The sequence below is a fragment of the Maylandia zebra genome, linkage group LG3 (genome assembly GCF_041146795.1).
Source record: "Maylandia zebra isolate NMK-2024a linkage group LG3, Mzebra_GT3a, whole genome shotgun sequence".
Taxonomy (NCBI): Eukaryota; Metazoa; Chordata; class Actinopteri; order Cichliformes; family Cichlidae; genus Maylandia; species Maylandia zebra.
The window spans coordinates 28,665,720-28,688,708 of NC_135169.1; the positions used below are offsets into that span (position 1 = coordinate 28,665,720).

General features: G+C 37.8%; 2 protein-coding genes across 2 annotated transcripts; one reads left to right on the forward strand and one right to left on the reverse strand.

Moving 5' to 3' along the window:
- The first annotated feature begins 1,674 nt into the window (after positions 1–1,674).
- LOC143417053 (secretory phospholipase A2 receptor-like) lies at positions 1,675–4,710 on the forward strand. Its single transcript, XM_076882692.1, has 5 exons — positions 1,675–2,039; positions 2,424–2,750; positions 2,952–3,043; positions 4,044–4,137; positions 4,273–4,710. The coding sequence occupies exons 1-5, from the start codon at positions 1,799–1,801 to the stop codon at positions 4,278–4,280; spliced, it is 762 nt and encodes a 253-aa protein (XP_076738807.1). The 5' UTR covers positions 1,675–1,798; the 3' UTR covers positions 4,281–4,710.
- Positions 4,711–18,293: 13,583 nt separating this feature from the next.
- Positions 18,294–22,989, reverse strand: LOC143417054 (secretory phospholipase A2 receptor-like). Its single transcript, XM_076882693.1, has 7 exons — positions 22,943–22,989; positions 22,468–22,536; positions 20,857–21,198; positions 19,829–20,155; positions 19,523–19,614; positions 18,963–19,056; positions 18,294–18,828 (listed from the first exon to the last, which is right to left on the reverse strand). The coding sequence occupies exons 1-7, from the start codon at positions 22,968–22,970 to the stop codon at positions 18,821–18,823; spliced, it is 960 nt and encodes a 319-aa protein (XP_076738808.1). The 5' UTR covers positions 22,971–22,989; the 3' UTR covers positions 18,294–18,820.

Consider the following 22,989-nt stretch of genomic DNA (forward strand, 5'->3'; position numbering starts at 1 on the left):
TTGAACCAGAGCAACCCGAGAGAGAGAATGAAAATAGTCAACTGCACTTAGTTTAGATGAAGATGAAAACAATCCGTCACACAAGGACGAGAGAGTGAGGGAAAATTACTGGTGTCTGTGCGGCTACTGCTTGCCAATGGCAATGGCGACTGAGAAGGTTTGTTGTAAAGCACCAAAACTTTTTGAAGCCGTATGTCTTAATCCAGATGTTCTTTGGGCAGCCCTTGTTAGCCTCCATGACCAGTATCCAGTCTTTAAGAAAGGGGACCGGAGGGTGTGTTCCAACTACAGGGGACTCACACTCCTCAGCCTCTCTGGGAAAGTCTATGCCAGGGTGCTGGAGAGGAGAGTTCGTCTGTTAGTTATTTCAAATACATTTTTATATTTTTTTTGAGCAATGATAAACCCAGCTGGATTTTACTAAAATTGAGGAGATTTTTTGGTGATTATAATGACAGTGAATTAATACATTGTCATACTTAAAGGGAAAACTAAAAGTAGACAAAAGTAGTAAGATCAGCATAATCTAATAATTTCCAGTTTTTTGTTTTGTTTTTGTTTTTCAAGCCAAGAGGACACGGTTGGGTTTCGAGCCATATCTGAACTGAATTCTTGGCCAGCATTTATTGCAGATCTGTTTCTGACTGAATATTCCCGAGACCTACTGGATTGACGTGTTTATCAGAATCAGAATCAGAATCAGAATACTTTATTGATCCCTGGGGGAAATTATTTTTTTGTTACAGTGCTCCATTATAAACCAACATAAACCAACATTAAGACAAGACAGACAATACGCTAACTAAGAATAGTACAATATATACATATATATATATATATATACATAAGTATTAATAAATAGCTAGAAAAGAAACATGTGTAGTTGTAGCAGTAACCAGTGTGTTAAGTGGATGCGTTGTACAGGGAGATGGCCACAGGCAGGAAAGATTTCCTGTGTCGTTCAGTGGTGCTTTTCGGTAATCTCAGTCTCTCACTGAACGTGCTCCTGTGACTGACCAGCATGTCATGGAGTGGGTGGGAGGTGTTATCCAACATTGTCTTTATCTTGGACAGCATCCGCCTCTCCGACACCACCTTGAGGGAGTCCAGCTCCATCCCCACAACATTGCTGGCCTTACGGATCAGTTTATTAAGTCTGTTGGCATCTGCGACCCTCAGCCTGCTCCCCCAGCATGCAACAGCATAGAGGATCGCACTGGCCACAACAGACTCATAGAAAATCCTCAGCATTTTCTGGCAGATGTTGAAGGACCTCAGTCGCCTCAAAAAATAGAGACGACTCTGGCCCTTCCTGTAAAGTGCTGTGGTGTTTGTAGCCCAGTCCAGTTTATTGTCAATGTGTACTCCAAGGTATTTATAGTCCTCAGATTTGCCAACCAATTAATATTTTAAAGTTGCAGACGTTTTTCATCTCTTAAAACCAGCTTGTTTCTTAAATTCCTTATTTCATGTTTCTTGATTTCACGAGACAGATTATTCATTGGAACAAACTCACTGAAAAAAATGTATTTTAGAATAAAACAGTTATGAGATGGGAAACAAAATATATTTTTGGTTGGTAGGTTTAACTTGAGTAATCAGATGTGTATTTATGCATGAGAAAGTTGATGCTCTTTGTTGATGCAGTTTGTCTGTTTTTAATTGAAGAAAGAAAGGCTAATCTGCTGGTTTTTTTTAAGTGCTTCAGCAGTATCACTTCATCAATAAATCCCTGACCTGGTATGAGGCTCAGAGCTTCTGCAGATTAAAGTACACCGACTTAGCAACCATAAATAACATGGATGATGAAAACCAGCTTATCAACACACTGGACGTGACATCATCATGGATTGGACTTTACAATGGACAGACCAACAGGTGGCTTTGGTCTGATGGCAGCGGTATAACGAGCTTCACCCAGTGGAGCCCTGGTGAACCAAACAACTCTGGAGGAGTTGAGGCATGTGGAGAGATGTATGATAACGGCCTCTGGAATGATGCTCAGTGTGGATTAGCCATGGCTTATGTGTGTTATGAAAGTGAGTAAATGACACAGTGATCTTTAAAGCAAATGTAAACTGATGCAATTACATACAGTGATTAAGTTGAAATAAAACCTTCAGGATTTTGATATGAATTATTTAATGGTGAAGATAAATATAAATTTATATTTCTTATATCTAAAACAAAGAAAGAAAAATCATTAGCTGGGTAGCACACAAAATGATAGCCCAGGTGTGATTCTTTTAAATGTGTGCACATATATGAATCAATACACAATTACAATGGTTTAAGGCATTTAGCCACACTATGGCCCTCCTAAATGTTAATCTGGCTCTAAAAATCTTACCTGATTTCTACTTTTCTTGGAAGAAAAAAGATGTCTAACTTCCTTTTATTCCTCTCTCCTTGTATGTTTTTAGTTCAGCAGGATGGCAGCAAGAAGTATGTGGTTTACACACAGGGACAAACCTGGCCAAACAGTCAAGATCTGTGCAGGCAGAAGCACACTGATCTGGCATGTGTGCATACAGCACAGGAAAATTTAGCGATTGCTTCAGTTACAAACGCAGTGTGGTTCGGTCTGTTTAAAGATTCCTGGTACTGGTCAGATGGAACAAAGACCTCCTTCAGGTACTGGAAAAGAGGCGGAAGTTATAGTGGAAAATGCGTTTCTGTGGAAGGATCACAGCAGGGACGCTGGATACCAGCTGACTGTAACCAGAAAGCAACATTCATGTGTCAAGGAGGTAAGTTCCTGAAATACAAAAGCAATAAGTCATTTCTTGGAAAAAGTGTGATGTCAAAACTCGGATAGAAAAATAATAATATTCATAATAAGGATCGCAATCAACACAACAGCTTTCTTCTTCCTTTCCTGGATGTAAGAGCATGCATCAAGACAGTCGAAATAATGGCTGAGATTATATTTCTGTGTTTTTATTCTGCAGGTCTCAAGCTAAAGAAGATGGTCATAAAGATGAAGGTGCAGTCTGATGTGGATCTCACTGACTCTACTACTTCCAGCCTATTCCTACAGAAGGTACAAACATAGCTTCAAGGGTCCACCAGGGGAAACTGGTTATACTGCAAGAGTTCATAAAATTACAGTAAACAGAACATCAACCAAAAACTACCTACAGAAAAAAATAATACCAGTATGCAAAAAGTCTTGAGTAGAGTCAAAAATATAAAAAGAGTAATATTTTCAGTGAAGCACATCTGAAACACTTTGTTATTTATGACATCATGAACTCATCCCTGAGGTCTAGCAAGACTGTCAATTCTATTTTTATACATAATACATTATGGTCTGTGTGCATTTGTTTTTGAAAGCAATAGAAACTAAATAAAAATATTTAAATTCAACACTTAAGTATCTCCTCAAAGTCCAACTGATGATTCAATTCAATTCAATTCAATTTTATTTATATAGCGCCAAATCACAACAAAAGTCGCCTCAAGGCGCTTCATAGGTACAGAGAAAAACCCAACAATCATATGACCCCCTATGAGCAAGCACTTTGGCGACAGTGGGAAGGAAAAACTCCCTTTTAACAGGAAGAAACCTCCGGCAGAACCAGGCTCAGGGAGGGGCGGGGCCATCTGCTGCGACCGGTTGGGGTGAGAGAAGGAAGACAGGATAAAAGACATGCTGTGGAAGAGAGACAGAGATCAATAACAGATATGATTCAATGCAGAGAGGTCTGTTAATACATAGTGAGCGAGAAAGGTGACTGGAAAGGAAAAACTCAATGCATCATGGGAATCCCCCGGCAGCCTATGTCTATTGCAGCATAACTAAGGGAGGATTCAGGGTCACCTGGTCCAGCCCTAACTATATGCTTTAGCAAAAAGGAAAGTTTTAAGCTTAATCTTAAAAGTAGAGATAGTGTCTGTCTCCTGAATCCAAACTGGAACTGATTTAAAAATGGTTTAATTATTATAGTTATCTTAATGTTACACAGAGAGGTATGAAGCTGTGTGCTAAATCTGGAGAGTATGTCAAACAATTCTTTTCTTTGATTGTATTTTTCTTTTAGTTGGAAACAATCCTGAGAGATCAAGGGGTGACTGATGTCCAACTTAAATATAAACGTGTATTTCAACCTCAGTTGAAGACCACTGAGAACACGGGTACGAGAGGCCTCCGTACGGGGAGCATCTATCATGCTAACCTTAATTCGAAACATACCAATCATTTTGTGCAAAGTAATTTAGTAAAAGAACAAACAAACAATCAGTGAAAAGTTTTTTTTCCTCTCTTTACAGGATGCTGAGTGCAGAAGTGCCAATGTCGTTTTACTGCAACATTAGTGGTTATAGTGGTTTGTAGAGCTGATGGATGGAAACAGATTATTTAAAGATTGTTGCGTTCCCCAGCAAATTTATTTACCCTATACTTGTGTAGTTCATAACAGCTGATGTATATTCTAACCTAAGTTATTAAGTAAATTAAACTTTTACTTACTTTAAGAGTGTAATTAAAACAGTAGATCTTGTCCTCATTTTCCCCCTAAGGTTTTTGGTCATAATATTGTAACTATGGGTGGGAAGAAGAACCTATGCAATATAACATTAAATATTGTAATAATATGAACTCAAAATCAAAGTGCTAATAATAGATGCAAATCACTTTCAAGCTTTGAAAACTTTGCATTACAGTGCTTTGGACATGGCATCTAAGTACTTTATCTTGAGAAGACTTTAAATTTTTAAAAAACAATTGTGTGAAGAAATTTTTTTCTGCTTCTTTCAGTCAGTAGAAAAAACCCCAAACATATTTATAGCTGCAACCAGACTGCTCCATTACTTTGTAGTGACTCTCATGTTTTCATTTGGTCACCATATTGTTATAAGATAGCCATCTCTCCTAATCTGTGTTTATGGAGGCATGTGTTCTGTCTACAATAAAATAACTCTCTGAATGTTGAACCTTCTTATCCAGTGTTTTTCTGTTGTATTTATCCCCCCTTGCCTCACAGCACAGGTCTGAGAGAGATCATTTTTAAAACTAACAGTCTGAGATCACCTGGACAGGTAGAATCTCAGCCATGATAAAACCTTTCCCATAACTCTGGTAAGATGTTCTAGTCTATACCAAAAAAATACAGTCATCCACAGTGGCTTCATGTGTCTGGCCCGTCGGTGTGTGGGAGCTGAGTCTTCAGTCCTGCAGAGAATACGGTTGTTCAGTGATGACGCGACGAATCCTACTTCCGGGTCTAAAGTAGTCTGCGTTTAATATGGCTTTTGTGTTGTTAACATGTTTAATGTTATGTATTTTCTTCTATTTGATCTCAAAAAGCTCCTAAAACAGTCAGTGATCCCTGTTGACCTCCCTCTGCTTTTATTACCACTAATCATTTATTTAAGCTCAGTTTTTAAAACCTTAGGATGTAACTACAGCCCAGCTAGGGTTGCCAACCGTTCCTTAAAATACGGAATCGTCCCGTATTTCGAAACAAAAGTACACGTCCTGTATTGAGCTAATAAGGGACGCACTTTGTCCCGTAATACAGTGAGAATCAAAAGTAGTCTATAAATGTTTATGGAATTAACGCTTTGTTTGAAAACATAATTCCCAGCCCCTCTCCTGCTTTGTGACCAATGAGCTGACAGCACACTTATGACAATTCGAGTATGACAATTCAGATTACCGCTCATCTCATTGGTCGAGGAATGGTCGCTTGCGGAGAAAATACCGGAAGACAACAGATGACCACAACAACAAGCATGGCCAACAGGGAAACAAACGCCGACACTGCGGTGCAAGTCTCGGACGTCAGTACACCTAAAGCTGGGCAGACACTGTGCGATTTTTTCAGTCACGTTATTCAGCTCCTGCTCAAACTGCACGATTGACTTGCAGGGGTTAGAAGTTCGTAGGTCACGTAGCTCTGATGCGACCTGAGTGCTCACACTGTGCCAACATAAAATGAAGGTTATAACAGAAAATCTGTCGCGCTCTCTGTCTTTCACTCACACAGACACACCACCACCATCAACTTTGTTAAATTGCTAATGAAAAACATTGATCAGGCAGCTGTGATTGAGCAGCAGTGTAAATCCAACTATTTTCACGGTTGTTGTGGTCGTGATAATTTTGTGATGCCACATGGAAAAGGCTCGGATGAGCTTTCCAAAGTTCTACAAGTTGTGCCTCCATCGCTTGTGTCCAGATCACACGCTGCACAGCCGTGCTGCAACGTCTTTTTCACCGACGTTTACGTGTTTGCGCGTGAGCAGTGTGAGCGCCTGTGGTGACACCATCACGAGCGATTGATGATCGGGAGCTGCTCGAGGTGTTAATCGCTTCTCGTTACCCCACGTACACTACACGATGCACGATGAAGGCCAAAATCGGTCCGATCACTCAAAAATCGGCTCAAAATGGGCCTAAAACCGCACAGTGTGAGCCCAGCATTAGAGCAGCAATGTTTGTTTCCCTCAGAGAAAGGGAAGAATGGGAAAAGGAAAACACCTGGCTGGAAAAAGTTAATATGGGCATGTGCAGTGAATATCAGCGCTATGTGGCCAGAAGTGTGATAATATAACTTATTTTGTGTAATAAACAACTGCAAGGATAGATGATTACAACAAATAGATGACTAATACATAAAAGTAATACATAGATGAATAATGATGATGAGCTATGATGCGTAATCATGGGAACAAGTGGGTTTACAAACAGGAGCAGCTGATTACTATTAGAAAAGCTGAAATAATACCTCAACTGAAGCCAATTGTACTAAATGCACTAAATGTGCACTGTTACAAGAATATTTTTCTTTCTATTGTTTTCTATTATTTTAAGTTAAGCAGGACAGAGTTCTTTTAAAGAAAGATTTACTTATATTCTCAAAAGTTAAGCATGACAGGCTTCTGTTTAAGAAAGAGACCTGTTTTACTGTGTTAATGTTGTAATTTTGAGCTAAAAATAAATGGCTAAATGATCATTTGTTTCACATGTGTTCATATCACAAAGAATAGAATATGCATCTGCTTAAATCAACTTCAAGTCAAATGGTTAAAAAAATAATTTCACACACAAAAAAAGAGCTAGAAAATTCACCACACTGGGAAGGGTGAAGACAACTGGGTCGCCTGGCCCTGGCCACGAGGTGTCCCTTATTTATTTTTCAGGGAGTTGGCAACCCTAAGCCCAGCCCATGCAGCAGTATATGAATGACTAACCCCGTATTGTGGATGGATTATCTCAGTTGTTCTCCTGGCTGAAGTTTGGTCCTTTTACAGCATCCTGCCATGCGATTACATTTGTTCCTGACCACCCAGAACACTCACGTTAACTTTTATTGAGTGGAAAAAAAGTTAGCTTGTTTATATTATGCTAACATAGCTGTGTCGCTAGCGGTCACGTAGCACATCATTATATACCAGCTAGCCCAACTTCAGTAACCCTACAAACGTCACTGCTGTTTAGTTTTCTGTCTTCATTTATGCTGGAAGTGATAGCAGAGCTGTACGTTTTAATTTGTTTCCAAAACCCCGCAGTCAGGACATGCTATATTGTATTTAGATAGAAGCTAGCGAGCTAACTTTCTGCTAACTTCTAACTCCGTTAAATGTCATAAATTCCGTTTTCATGGATGCCTGGATGTTAAACTCAATTGTTACACCTGGTAGAGCAGAACGCTGATCATTTTATTACAGATGAAAGACTTTAGACAGTTTTTCAACTCTCAGTAATGCCATAGTGATCGTTTGATATATGGACCTGCAGCGGAGTTTAGGCCCAGACATGGCTAGTGACGTCAGACTGAACAACCGGATACATACAGGAAGAGGTGGAACTTCATTTTTATGGGCACACAATCGGCCAATCACATGCAAAGACTGAGATCACACCATTATGTGAAAGAAGGGCAGACGTTCTGAAGATGGTGGTACAGGCCAGGTATGCAGAGAGACGGGGAGCCGCATTTAAATGCAAGCGTGTCAGAAAAAGTAACAAGTGAACACATAAAATGAGCAGCATCTGACTACATTTCACTGATGTTGGAGACTGCAAAGCTGAATGCAGGATTTATAAAATTAGAAGATAATGTGATACGCATTTTTATTTTTTAGCCATTTTCCATTGTGGAGAATAAAAGGTTTCAAACTTTTCCAGGCTTTAAACCTCATACGTTCTCCCTATTAGCAGTGAATGCATAAAAACAAGGCTTTTATGAAAACACTGAATGAAAAATTTCTTCTTGAAAAAGACTAAATGTACAGTCCAGTATTGAATATTACATAAAATAAACTATGTACAAAGTGTCTTTGAATGGCAGAGATGCAGAAATATGTGCATGTAGCACAGAGGTATTGCTCGTGTCTGCGTGCATAAATGAGTCACTGGCCTGAATGTGGCATGAAGCCATTTATAATTCTTACTCAATTTGATCTGCTGCTCACCACAAACAAGCAAGTAGAAAAAGTTTTTGGACTTTTATTTATATTTTCACAGGTTTTACACTTTTTCCTACTGATAAAAACCTCCCGTATGATCATTCATACTACACAAAGTAATTATGAAATAAACAATTAACTTGTAGAACCAAAATGTTCCCGGTATTTGAGGCAAGAGGGAGTATGTTATGTTATGTGAAGGTGCAGCCAGAGCTCTGTTCTTGTTGTGTTTCTGGGTGTAAAATAAAGGACTTCACATTTAACTTTAACTTGTGATCTCCTCATAAAAAAATCTGCCTAACATGTCTCTGCAGCAGCAGGAGACAATAAACATGTGACAGTATGTTGTGGTCAGATCTTCTTGCTTTGTCTGTGTAAAAGGAAGGAAGCAAAAACTTATAAAAAGTGTTTGTGGTCTTCACAGCTCTTTGGTATCTGCTATGCTGCTGCTTCACTCGCTGTCTTTACAGAAAGTTGTAGAAGTTTTCAGACGTGTCACTGCTGGATGTGAGGATGGGAGCCACTTTGCTCTGTGAGCTGGGCCTATTCTGTGAGTACATCACTGACTCCTATTGTTTGATTCATACTGATCCATAAACATGTTTTAGTAAGAAGAACAGAGCATCAGTCATTTGTACCATTTCAGGTCATGTGATCAGAGGACTCATGTTTGTTACCAACATGTTTGTTTGTAGACTGGATTAGATTTTAGTGCACTGACTCAGATCAGAGTGGAGCTGGTTTAGTTTATCTAAGAAAGGTTTGTTTAGTTTGATAATGTCTGAAGTCTCTGTCTTTATTGTAGTGCTCTGTACGCTCCTCTGCACTGGACACACTCAAGGTGACTGAACAGTTTTCACTTTTTTTTTTTTTTTACTTCTTTTTATTCATTTAGTAAAGATTCATCTTAGCCTACTGCATCAGTTTTAAGCACTTTCTGGTTTTGCTCATTTTTGCAACACATTTATATTTTTTATGAACATGTTGTTGCTTCTTGACTAAATAAAATGTTTCAATGTTTCAGATTGTTAACGATGTGGTTGTGTTGGATTCTAGATGCTGTGCTAACGATTGAACCCAACTGGTCCAGTTTTTTCATTGGGGAGTTCATTGTCTTCAAATGTGACATGAATGAAGGAAAAGACACTGACTGGAAATATATAATCAAGAAGGATGGTCAAGAATTTATCCGCTACAGTGATTACAAAAACCACAGATTAAAATGTACAATTACAGGTCACAGTGTTGAATATCAGTGCTCTGGTCACAGGACGAGCAACAGTTATACAAAGAACAGTAATACTGTCTCTATAACTGTATTAGGTAAGTCCTCAGTGACCAACAGCATAAATTTATGATCCTGTACATTTAAATGTTGTCACATCAGAGGTAATGAGCAGACCCAAACTCTTCCAAATAAAGACAGTGAGTTTATTTACAGTGATAAATAGTGACAAAATAATATGCAAATCCCAGTGTTGTGCCAAAAAGTGGTTGTTTTTCAAGTATCTTTATAACTCTGTGTTATTGTGCTTACATTATAACCAATCCGGTCCTTTATGTCCACTTTGTCAGGCAGGACAATGGAAAAACAGTTATATTCTGTTTATTTAGAGATATACACCCTGCCTCTGTTACCATGTTGAGAAAGACAGCAAAAAATCAAAGAGCAGAAAATATGATGAAGAAGAATTTTGAAGATTTTCCTGCAAGTAGCAGGTTTTAGTCGAATTTCCCAGAGGAACCCACCCGAGGGATTAATAAAGTTCTATCTTATCTCTTATCTGTTTTATGACATTAACACATGCTTCTTTTTTTTTAATGTATGGATCTGTTTTTCTTTAATTTTTATAACAGCAGATAAACCCAGGGCCACACTGACAGCAGGAACAACAATCATACCAGTAGGGGGCAGTGTGACACTGACCTGCTCTGTGCAGAGCTCTGATGGATGGAAATATGAGTGGTTCAGACGAACCCAAAGAATCTCTGAACTTCAAATCAGAGATCAACAAAACAGAGATATCAGAGTATCTCAAGGAGGAATCTACAGCTGCAGAGGAACAAGAGGAAACCCAGCTTACTACACTGATAGAAGTGATGATGTCACCATTGAGAAAACCTGTGAGTTTAGTATGAAATATACATTCACTCATGATTATCAAATGATGCTAAGGTTCCTCTGTTGATTTCATGTTTCTATTTTTTATCTTAACTGTTAATATGTTTGAACAGTTTCCAATAAAGTTGTTGTAAAACAACAACCCAACTGGCCTCAGATATTCAGAGGTGAGACGATCACTCTGACATGTGAGGTGCAGGAAGGAGGTGAAACCACCGAGTGGGAATATAAATGGAGAGGACCCAGGACACTCAAAGTGTGGACACGCAATAATGATGTGACATTCAGAGTTTCTGAGTCCAGCAGTGGAGACTACATGTGTAAGAGTCGACGCAGAGATGACTCATATTCTTCAACAGAGTGGAGTGAAGCCTTCACATTGTCAGCATCAAGTAAGTCATGTTTGTTGTGTGAGCCCAGGATGAATTCAATGGTCTACAAAGGATGTTACATTGTTACATTGTGACAAAGAGCTGCAGCTGATAGTAGCTCATTGTTGGCAGTTTGTCACCACTTTGTCTCCTGAACTTTCAGCTGGTATAGGGACAGCAATGCTGACCTGCTGCTCCATAACCTGAGTACAATAATGATATAAATAATGATAAAAAATGTTTTTTGTAAGCAGGGTGTCACGATCCTGGGTCTTATGACCCAGTGTTTTGAGTTTTAGTTCATTTTGATGTTCATAGTGTATGTTTAAGCTTATTAGGTTTCCTGTGTTCATTTGCTTATTAGCTCCCCCTTGTGTTTTCAACCCCTGTGAAGTCTCCCTTGCCCTTCATGTGTTTCATGTCTGTTGTCTTATGTTGCCATGTCTTCCTCTCATGTTTCCTGTTTGATTTTGAAGAAATCTCGTGTTTTTTATATTATGGAGTATGTTTTGAGTCCTTTGTTGTACTGTTTCTTTTTTCCCTAGATTTCAGTCATGGTTATCATAGGTTTAGTTCTTTGGCTTTGTAATATGGCTTCCCTGTGTTCAATGTTGTGTCTACTGTGACCTCTTTGTACCATGTTTCTGGTCCCTATAGTCTGTCTTCTCAGTTGCTGTTAAGTTTGCATGTTTAGAGTTCAGTCAGTGTGTTTCCTGTTTTACTTTGAAGGTCCATGTCTCATGTGAGTATTTCTAGTTATGCTTCCCTTGTCTTTGGTTTGTGTGTGTGCATGTGTGTGTATACATGTTTAGACATCTTTGTAAGGACAAAAAATTGGTATGCTACTATATTTGTGGGGACCAAGAGTCCATTGTGGGGACAAAATGCTCGTCCCTGCAAGTTTGAAGGTATTTTTAAGACTCAAAATGTGGTTTTAGTGTCAGGGTTACAATTAGGTTATGGTTAGGTTTAGGCTAAGGGTCAAGGTTAGGGATTAATTTTTAATGGTTAGGGTTAGGGTAAGGGGTTAGGGCAAACATTATGTCAATGAAGGTCCTCACTAAGACAGCTGAACGAACGAGCGTGTGTGTTTGTGTGTCTTGTGTAAATGTTGTAAGGTAAAAAAAAAAAGTGTAATGTGATCTGCAGGAAGTTACAGCGAGAGGAGCAGGATTTTTTTTTTCCTCTTACAGGAAGGCAAGTGTTGATTTCTTCTCATGATGCAGGACGAAGTTGTCTAGCCAAAGTAAACTGTTGCAGTCTAAAAATGAAAAAAAGCATCAAAATGAAACTATGTAAAAGGCATTACAGCTATGTATTAGAGGAATGAGTAGGGATGGGTATCGTTTAGGTTTTATCCGATACCGGTGCCAAATCGGTACTTTTGAAACGGTGCCGGTGCTTAAACGGTGTTCAAACCGGTGCTTAAAGAATGGAGAACACAAAATTGGTCCAAAAACCTCTCATGTTCAGCTGGTTTTTTGTAAAAAGATAACAACGTTAGCCTTTTCTGCAGCTATGTGGCATATATGGTATCACTCTTGGCTGGAAGCAGTGCTTAATCAATGGAAAAAACACAAACTTTGTCCAAAACCTCTCATGTTCAGCTGTTTCCCTCTTTTTCCTTTGGTCATTTTAGCCTTTTTGGCCAGGGTGAAGGGAGTATCTGCCATCAAACAAGAAGACAGCCGCATGTAGCTATGATGATGTTTGCTAGTTCACCTTACATGCATTAATGTAATAACGTGGTTAGCCTACTCAACGTAAATTACACACGAACAACATTAAGCTACTCACGCAGAGAAGAACGGCTGCTGCTGCCATCATCATCCTCATCATTACTGCTACACTGGCAGGGCTAGGGGCCAGGACTCTCCTCTTCGTGTTTTTGGGGGATATTGCTAACTCCGGGTCCGATAACAGGCAACCCACGCACAGTAGATGCGCTTGGTGTGAGGTCTCGCAGCAAGCTATCATATGGCGCATTTCTGGGCTTTTAAAAAAAACGCTATGCGTCGCCAGGTGTTTCATCGGATTTGAGGTGTTACCTCCTTTGACAGTATCACAGTATCAGCTTAAAGCACTTGTTGCAGGCTGCTGAGTTTGCATCTTTTGCTGTGAAGTACAGCCAGACTTTTGACCGCTTCGCCTTGGGCATTTTTAAAGAAGTCCAGACACTTTTCTTTGCAAGCTCCTTTGACTACGATGACCTGGATGATTGAGAACCTTCACAGACACTTACTTCTATTGTTACTTCTATTGTTTGTCCTAACAACCAGAGATGGGCGGTAACGCGTAACTGTAATCTGATTACTTTTTTCAAGTAAGGAGTAAAGTATTGCAACTATTACTATTGCAAATAATACTATTGCAAATAAAGTAATTTGATTACTGTTACTTTCCTGTAAGCATGCTGCGTTATGTCGTTACTAAACTGCGATTTTGTTTGTGAGAGTGTCTCATGACAATGATGTAAGCGCGTGCGACCTCTGTGGTAACAGACACGTGCAGATCAACAATGGATAGAGTGCGTGGAAGTACTGACCTTACTTTGAATTTGATTCCCTAAAAAGTGAAAAAAAAATAGTGTCTGCTGTTCACTCTGCGTGGGAAGAAAACTTCTTTCTACACCGAAAAATTAAACTTCAGATCTGAGCAAGTACCCAGCACACTGCCATGGGAATGTGAAATTCACAGAGAAACCCCCGGATCCCACGCTGACATGACCGCTGAGGCACCAACAATGCTCCACCTGCACCACTCCTGATAAAAAACAGATTTAAGAGCAACAGGACTTAGTGCCACCCAATCAATCAAACCCCTTCATAAAGCCTGGAGAGCAGTTACAGTAGGTTGAAAATCTGGCCTGTCTAGTGCAAAATATAGTGAACTGATGGGTGGGTCATAACTTTAGCACAATATCAGTGTTTAAAGAAATTTAAAGGATAGATCAAAATAGTGAGTTGTAATTATAATTATTGTTATTTTTCTGTTTTTTTTTAAATTTTCTTTTAAATTATATCAATTTATTAGATTAGATTGAAATGGGTGAATTAAGAACTGTTTACTGAAAATAGTTTTGGTGCTTTGCAGTGCAAAATGTCTGAATGGTCAGTCCATCTTCATTTTCAAGACTTATCTCTTTATATTTTATCATAAAGAATGAAGTTAAACTAATTCAGTGTTATTTATATAGCACCAAATCACAACAATATCTCCTTCGAGATATCTGTTAAATCCTGTTTTACTTTTCCCTCTTTTTAAAACTGTTTTGTTGCTTGTTTTACTTTCTATAAGTGCCCAGCAGTTTTATTTATCTAATTATGTGCATCATATCAGCCATTTGTTATATTAAGGCTCTCCAACTCCAGTCCTCTGCACAGCTGAATCAAATGAATGGCTTGTTATCAGCCTTTTGCCAAACTTGATACCATACTAAAAAGTAACTCAATCATTTGATTGAACCTTTGTATAGGAGAGACCAAGCAACCACTCCACAGGGGCATGACTCAACACAGGAGAGCCACTTTAGCAGAATAAGACTCAGCTGTGCAGCTGCAATCAAATGACAAAGGAGACCCTTTGTGGATGTATATGGTCGTATTTTGGACTGAGAAGACACATACCCTGAAAGAGGAGTAAAAGAGGCCATCTACATCTACTGTGAACCATCAGCTACAATTGCATTCTAATATTACAAGTAGTTAAACAACTCAAACATATTTCTCTAACTTTTAGAGAAACATAAAAATTATTAATACTGTTAACTTCTTTAAAATCCTAAACAAATTCAAACTTGCATACCCAGTTATTAAAAAAATCATTACTGCTGTAGAAGAACTCCACCCTGGGAAAAGAAAAATAGTTCAGTTAAAGTTTAGTTCATTTGGATGTTTAGGAAGAGGAGGGAAGTTTTGGGATCCAATAAACAACCAAAGTCAGTTTGCAATGTAAATACTGTCTTCAAGTGGAAAACAGGGGGAGTGATTCACCTCTTACTTTCAGGCTTTTGATGTGCTTCTCTGTCTTATAGTGGACAAAAACTATTTTTTGTAGTGGCAAAAATTATTTGTGTGGCATCTTATTTGATGCAGAACAACCGATTGCTTGACCATTTAATAGTTTTAAATGATCATGTTAAAATGCCTGGCAGCATTTTTAGGTAAGTAGTTGGATATAACTTTGTTGTTTGCAAAACTTGTGCAGGTTTCTAGAATTTTCCATCTTAATTTGTATTTCAAGTTATTAAAATGATTTGTTAAACATGTTTTTGATTTTTGCAGTAATAAAAACAACTTTTTAAATTAAGACATTTGAGGTTGTGCTGAAAAGAATGATACCCAACAAGGCAGGGTAAAGAGTTTGAAAAGGTGAAATATAGAAGTACAATCAAAAGTAATCAAAAATGGCCAATTATACCCCAGACCTCAGAGGGTTAATCATCACAGAGACCTGGCTACATCATCACCATTCACCACAATGATAGAAATGAAGACTCTGGGAACAGCAGAGATGTGTCAAGGGACAGTGAAACACCATTTAAGACCACTTGGAGACATACAACTTCTTGAATGTGTCAATGGACTTGATTAAGGCTTCATGTTCTGTAATGGGGTATTGACAATGGATAATATGAGAGATTCTGTGTAGTGTATGTCCCATTTTCAGTGCTTGAGTTGTGTATGACAGTGTCTCTACACTGAAAGCTAAAACTTTTTTTTCTTCTTGCAAAACTCTCTGAAAGTTATCAGGCCTAACAGCTTCCTCCAAGTTGTGTACTGAGAATTCTGTGCTCAGAAACAACGACAAACGTCCCACTTCACTGAGCTTCTGTCAAGTATATTCATACTTTGTAGGGTCTTGTCTGCATTTATTGTAGAGGGACTAGACAAAATGAATAATTGTCATTTTGCTCAACTGAGGCACCTCATGTTGTTTTATGACACCAAGCTTGCACACACCACTTGACATCTGCTGATGCAGGCTCCAGAGTCAAGTACTTCGGTTCTTCCAGGTTGCTTACCTAAATAATCTTCTTTTGGTTTGTTGTGACATCTGCAGACATATCTCCAAAGGTCCTTTCGAATGCACATCTCTTGACAGTGAAAAAACTGAACCAACTTTTCTGCTACTGCCCCAGTCTTTAGTCTTTCCTTCACTTTCTGTGGTCCGATTCCTCCATGCAAAACTGGAGCATTTCACCGCAGTCTGTTTCTGCTGGCGAATCTGGTGAGTCTGTCCAGCCATCAGCTCCATCTACCACTCAACCACCAGATCAACCGCCTGCAGCAGCCATGTCGCCATCACATCCACCACCTGCAACAACCTTCCCAACGACCTTTCAACTGCCTGCTACTCCACTGTCTGGTCCTAGACATCCATGTCCACGTCCAGCATGGCCTGCATGCCCACTGTCACCTCCAGCACAGCCTGCTCATCCATCAACCAAACCACACAAACACTGGCGACCTTCCAGACCATCTACCGGGGAGCTTCGCAGCCGCCATTTTCCATGCTGTCGGCCTCTGAACCTGCTTCGCCTGCGCCTCTGCCTCTGGCTTTGTTCTGATCTTTGGGTGGAGAGCGGTTGGAAAGAAAGCATACACCTTGCTAATAATGCACCTGTCTCTGTGTGGACATACACCAGTAAGGAAAGGAGCCAAGTTCTTGGGAGTATTCCAGTCAGAAATTACCTGATGTACAGTCACACCTCATCATCCTTGCTTTCTCAGACTATTCCACGTAAATGAAGCAAATTTTTAAACTTTAAAATAATTTCATTGCATTTTCTTCTTTTGTATGTTGAACTTAACATTACTTATTTATTAATTCCATTACAGTTCAGCCACATGTGAATACACTTCACATCATTCAGTTTATGCCATTTCACTTTAGTTAGATTTATTGTTAGCTCCTTCTCACATGAACATTCCTTTTCACCATATTTCCTATTTGATTCAAATATATAAGAATACATTTTCTGACCTCTTCCTTTCTATACTCTGTTTGTTATGATATACTCAAAAGAGAAATTCTCTAAAAATGTTCTTTGTCATCCTGACCAAGCATCTAAAGGTTTCTCTCCCTCATGGCATACAACAAGATGGGTTGTATGCCATGCTTACACACACACACACACACACACACACACACACACACACACACACACACACACACACACACACACACACACAATTAAACATATACTTTAATGTAGAATAAAAGATGAATAACTATTATCAAAAGCACATACAGATAAACTCTGTCATAGCATTCTTTATCATTTTTAACATATGAGGCTGGATGTTAAGACTTTTTACCCTCTCAGATATAATGAGAGGTATATCAGGAGGGCTTTGTTCTCTTTCAATCCCATCTTTCTCAACAATATACTGTATAATGGTTACTGCAGGACTGCCCTACAGTAGCCTTCCTACCCTCTACCACATGCTACACTCTCTACTTTGCTTGTGCTTTTGTCGTTGTTTCTGCATATCATGTGAAATGAATTACTTATTATTATAACTTAAAAAATAAAAACCTTAAAAATTGAATAAATCAATATTAAGGCCGTTGCAAATTCAAAAGAAAAGTGCATTTTATATGAAGCACCTCCCATGACATTTGCATTTCACTATCTAAATATCAGGAAAAATATACTTTGAGAAGATCCAGACAATAATCAAGTGAAATAATTTGCCAGTGCAGTAATATAATTCATGCTTGCCCGCAGTCAAAGCCAGGGCTATCTTTTTGTGTGGCAGACATGCTCTGTACTGTCCATGTTTGTACAACAAAAGTGTGAACTGTTACTGCGAGGTCTTGAAATAAGGAGTCACAATAAATTGTTACAACACATAATGTCATCTCAAACAGTGTTTTGGTGATATATGTAAAGTAAGCCATTCTAGGAAAAATTGTTTAATGGATTAAAAAAATCCATCTTCAACATCAGTTGTCCAAAATATCCACTAACTCTCCTATGTACATGTCTTGCTTCTCTAACTTTCTATTAAAAATGCTCAACCCTAGCCTCTGATACACTCACTCACTTTATAACATGTTATAAAAGATATGACAAATGCAGTATCCAGTGTGAGTTGAGTTTGCATGCTGTGGTTGGATTGAGTTCTCAATATTTATCTTCCTGTAAGTGTCATCTAAGACTTGCATCACCAGACAAGTCTGAGAATAACTTTAGATATCTAAAAAAACAAAACAAAGAAAACATATACATATGTTTTTTTGATTTAGATATTGGATCAAAGGTCAAAAAGCAAAACAAGAACTGGTGTGGGGGACTGCATGGAAATAAATATCAAAGAAAAACACTGGATAAGAAGGTTCAACATTCAGAAAGTTATTTTATTGTAGACAGACCACATGCCTCCATAAACATGGATTAAGAGAGGTGGCTGTCTCGATTCATTAGCAAGGTAATAGAGCAGTCTGGTTACAACTATAAATATTTTTTTTGACTGACTGGAAGAAGAAAACTTTTTATTATACATTTTTTTTTAAGCTGATCTTTGAAAAATGTGTCTACCAGTGCTTTGGACATTGCGTTTAAGTGCTTTATTTTGCAAAGTTTGAAAGTGATTTGAATTTGAATTCAAATTAATGCAATATTTAATATTTTATTACATAATAACTATTTCCCTTCTATAGTTACAATATTATGACCAAAAATCTTAAGGGGGAAATTGGAGACAAGATCCAGTGTTTGTAAGAAGTTTACTCTGCTTAATAAGTAGATTAGAATATACATCAGCTGTTATGAACTACACAAGTATAGGGTAAATAAATTTGCTGGGGAACGCAACAATCTTTAAATAATCTGTTTCCATCCATCAGCTCTACAAACCACTATAACCACTAATGTTGCAGTAAAACGACATTGGCACTTCTGCACTCAGCATCCTGTAAAGAGAGGAAAAAAACTTTTCACTGATTGTTTGTTTGTTCTTTTACTAAATTACTTTTTACAAAATGATTGGTATGTTTCGAATTAAGGTTAGCATGATAGATGCTCCCTGTACGGAGGCCTCTCGTACCCGTGTTCTCAGTGGTCTTCAACTGAGGTTGAAATACACGTTTATATTTAAGTTGGACATCAGTCACCCCTTGATCTCTCAGGATTGTTTCCAACTAAAATAAAAATACGATCAAAGAAAAGAATTGTTTGACATACTCTCCAGATTTAGCACACAGCTTCATACCTCTCTGTGTAACATTAAGATAACTATAATAATTAAACCATTTTTAAATCATCAGTTGGACTTATTGGAGTGTTGAATTTAAATATGTAGTAACAGTCTCTATTGCTTTCAAAAACAAATGCACACAGACCATAATGTATTATGTATAAAAATAGAATTGACAGTCTTGCTAGACCTCAGGGATGAGTTCATGATGTCATAAATAACAAAGTGCTTCAGATGTGCTTCACTGAAAATATTACTCTTTTTATATTTTTGACTCTACTGAAGACTTTTTGCATACTGGTATTATTTTTTTGTTGGTAGTTTTGGTTCATTTTGTGTTTACTGTAATTTTATGAACTCTTGCAGTATAACCAGTTTCACCTGGTGGACCCTTGAAGCTATGTTTGTACCTTCTGTAGGAATAGGCTGGAAGTAGTAGAGTCAGTGAGATCCACATCAGACTGCACCTTCATCTTTATGACCATCTTCTTTAGCTTGAGACCTGCAGAATACAAACACAGAAATATAATCTCAGCCATTATTTCGACTGTCTTGATGCATGCTCTTACATCCAGGAAAGGAAGAAGAAAGCTGTTGTGTTGATTGCGATCCTTATTATGAATATTATTATTTTTCTATCCAAGTTCAGACACCTAATTAAAAACATCACATTTTTCTAGGAACTCATTTATTGCTTTTGTATTTCAGGAACTTACCTCCTTGACACATGAATGTTCCTTTCTGGTTACAGTCAGCTGGTACCCAGCGTCCCTGCTGTGATCCTTCCACAGAAACGCATTTTCCACTATAACTTCCGCCTCTTTTCCAGTACCTGAAGGAGGTCTTTGTTCCATCTGACCAGTACCAGGAATCTTTAAACAGACCGAACCACACTACGTTTGTAACTGCAGCAATCGCTAAATTTTCCTGTGCTGTATGCACACATGCCAGATCAGTGTGTTTCTGCCTGCACAGATCTTGACTGTTTGGCCAGGTTTGTCCCTGTGTGTAAACCACATACTTCTTGCTGCCATCCTGCTGAACTAAAAACATACAAGGAGAGAGGAATAAAAGGAAGTTAGACATCTTTTTTCTGCCAAGAAAAGTAGAAATCAGGTAAGAGATTTAGAGTCAGATTTATGATCAGCAAGGCCATGACGTTTGTTCATATAAATACTGATGGAAAACTTAGGCTTGCTTTGTTACGTCAAAAAAATCACATTGGATAACAACCAGAACTTTCCGTATAAATTGAATGAATTGAATACACATAAGAAGGACATTGTCTTATAGACACAGAATTAGAGCTTTAATGACTTCTTTTTAAGAAAAGTATCAGTTTTTGCACAATGAGATGTTAAAACAAATACTAGTATTCATTTTGAAGTTAGTAGAATTGGTCTTAAAGTTCTTAAAGACTTTCTCTTCAGTGTGATTTGTTTAATTATTATTATTTGTGTGTGTGTGTGTGTGTGTGTGTGGGGTTATATTTAAAAAGGGCCCTCAATTGTTTATATTGTGTAAAGTATGTATTCATATATATGTATACATTTAAAAGAACCACGCCTATGCCATTATTTTGTGTGCTACTCAGATGAAGACTTCCTGTCTAGTTTAAGATATAAGCATTATGAATTCATGATCAAATAATTCATATTAAACTCCTATAAGTTTTGTTCATTTTGATAACTATGTGTAATTACATCAGTTTACATTTACAAAAATCAGTGTGTCATTTACTCACTTTCATAACACACATAAGCCATGGCTAATCCACACTGAGCATCATTCCAGAGGCTATCATACATCTCTCCACATGACTCAATGCCTCCAGCGTTGTTTGGTTCACCAGGGCTCCATTGGGTGAAGCTCGCTATACCGCTGCCATCAGACCAAAGCCACCTGTTGATCTGTCCATCGTAGAGTCCAATCCATGACGATGTCACGTTACCGCCCAGTGTGTTGATCAGCTGGTTTTCATCATCCATGTCATTTATGGTTGCTAAGTCGGTGTACTTTAATCTGCAGAAGCTCTGAGCCTCATACCGGGTCAGGGATTTATTGATGAAGTGATACTGCTGATGTACTAAAAAAAAACCCCAACAGGTTAACCTTTCATTCTTCAATGAAAACAGACAAACTGCATCAACAACGAGCATCAAGTTTGTCACGCATAACTACAAACCTGACTATTCTAATTAAACCTACCAACAGGAATACACAATAAAGATATGCTTTGTGTCTCGTCCTATAACTGGTTTCATTTCATAATACCGTTTTTTGAGTCTGTTCAAATAACCTTGTCTCAGCATTGTTTCATTCAATTTGTGTGTATGTGTGTGTGTGTGTGTGTGTGTGTGTGTGTGTGTATGTGTGTGTGTGTGTTTAAATGTTTAGAGGGTACCCAGTTTTAAGAGATGAAAATAATGAGTTTTTAATGGTCAACGTTTTAAGCATTTAAAAGTTAGGGTACTGTGTTTGCAAATGCTAACAAATGTTCCTTTAATTAAAAAAAGAATACATGATTTCATTTTATTCTTATTACTGAAATTATCTTAAATGCATTTTTCAAAATTATAATTTAAGGTGATTTTTAACATCCATACATCCTCATATTTCATAGGAAGGACGGGTTACACTCTGGACAGGTTGCTGCTCCATCACAAAGAGCCAAGAGCTAATGAGTCATGCAAATGGGTTTAAATCTGGTACTAGCAAGATGTACCTAATAAAGTCAGCGCATGGCCTGCACAAATATCCCGATCTGTTATTGAGAATTTGTTCTCCAACCTGGATGAGTGCAGTCTAGAATTGTAAAATATTTATTGGTTGTGGCAAATCTGATGAAAATGCTAACCTAGTGTGTCTCAGGAATATTCAGTCAGAAACATATCAGCAAATAATGCTGGCCAATCATTTAGTTCACTGTGTCCTCTTAGCTTGAAATAAAAAAAAGAAATTTTTGGGTTTAACTAATCTTACTACTTTTATCCACCTCTAATTTTACTATTTCACTTTTTGATGATTCATAGCTCAGTCATGTTTTACATGCTTTTCATTCTGTGAAGAAAACCCCATCACAATAATTCTCAAAAGTGTAAAAATAAATATAGTAGTAATAAAATAATCAATTGTAAACTCACAGACTTCTTACACATGGAACTAATTTAAATTTGTTACAATTTCCATTTAACTATGATAATGTATTGATAGAGTGTCATTACAAATCACCCAAAAATCTCCATGATTACATATGCAATACAATTGTAACGAAATCCAGTTGATTTCAATGATCAAAAATGTGCTTTAAAAAAACAAAACACTGATTAAGTTGCTGAGGTGCATGCTTACTTACCTGTTATACTGGAACCTGCTGAAAGCAGTGCAATTCTGGTGGTGGTCATCAAATGCATTATGAAAATTCCTGCAACAAAAAAAAGTAGAATGACTAGAACTGATCCACTGAATGTTGCTAAACTAAAAATCTCTGTGACTAGGTGCCTTCTTTCAACCCAGAAAAGATGCTTCCAGGATTGCAGCATTTGAATGCCTATAGATCCATCTTAGTGTTTGTTTCAAAAATCTTTCAATCATAATATTTTCAGTATAGTATTCAAGGCAGTTTTTCAACTCCTTCACCAAATGTTTTTTAAACAAAAACAACAAACATTATTAATGTAATAATGCAAATGTTGGGTGTTTTTCTCTTGTAATGAGTTTTTAAGAGTAGAACTGCAACATAGTTAAACATTGTTTACTTTTTAGTTAACTCTTTTATTATCATTCTTCAAAATAATTTACAAAAATGAGTTTTCACTGCTTGGACGTACCTGCACAAATGAGAGTTTTATGACCCATAGCTTAGAAGAAATAGTCT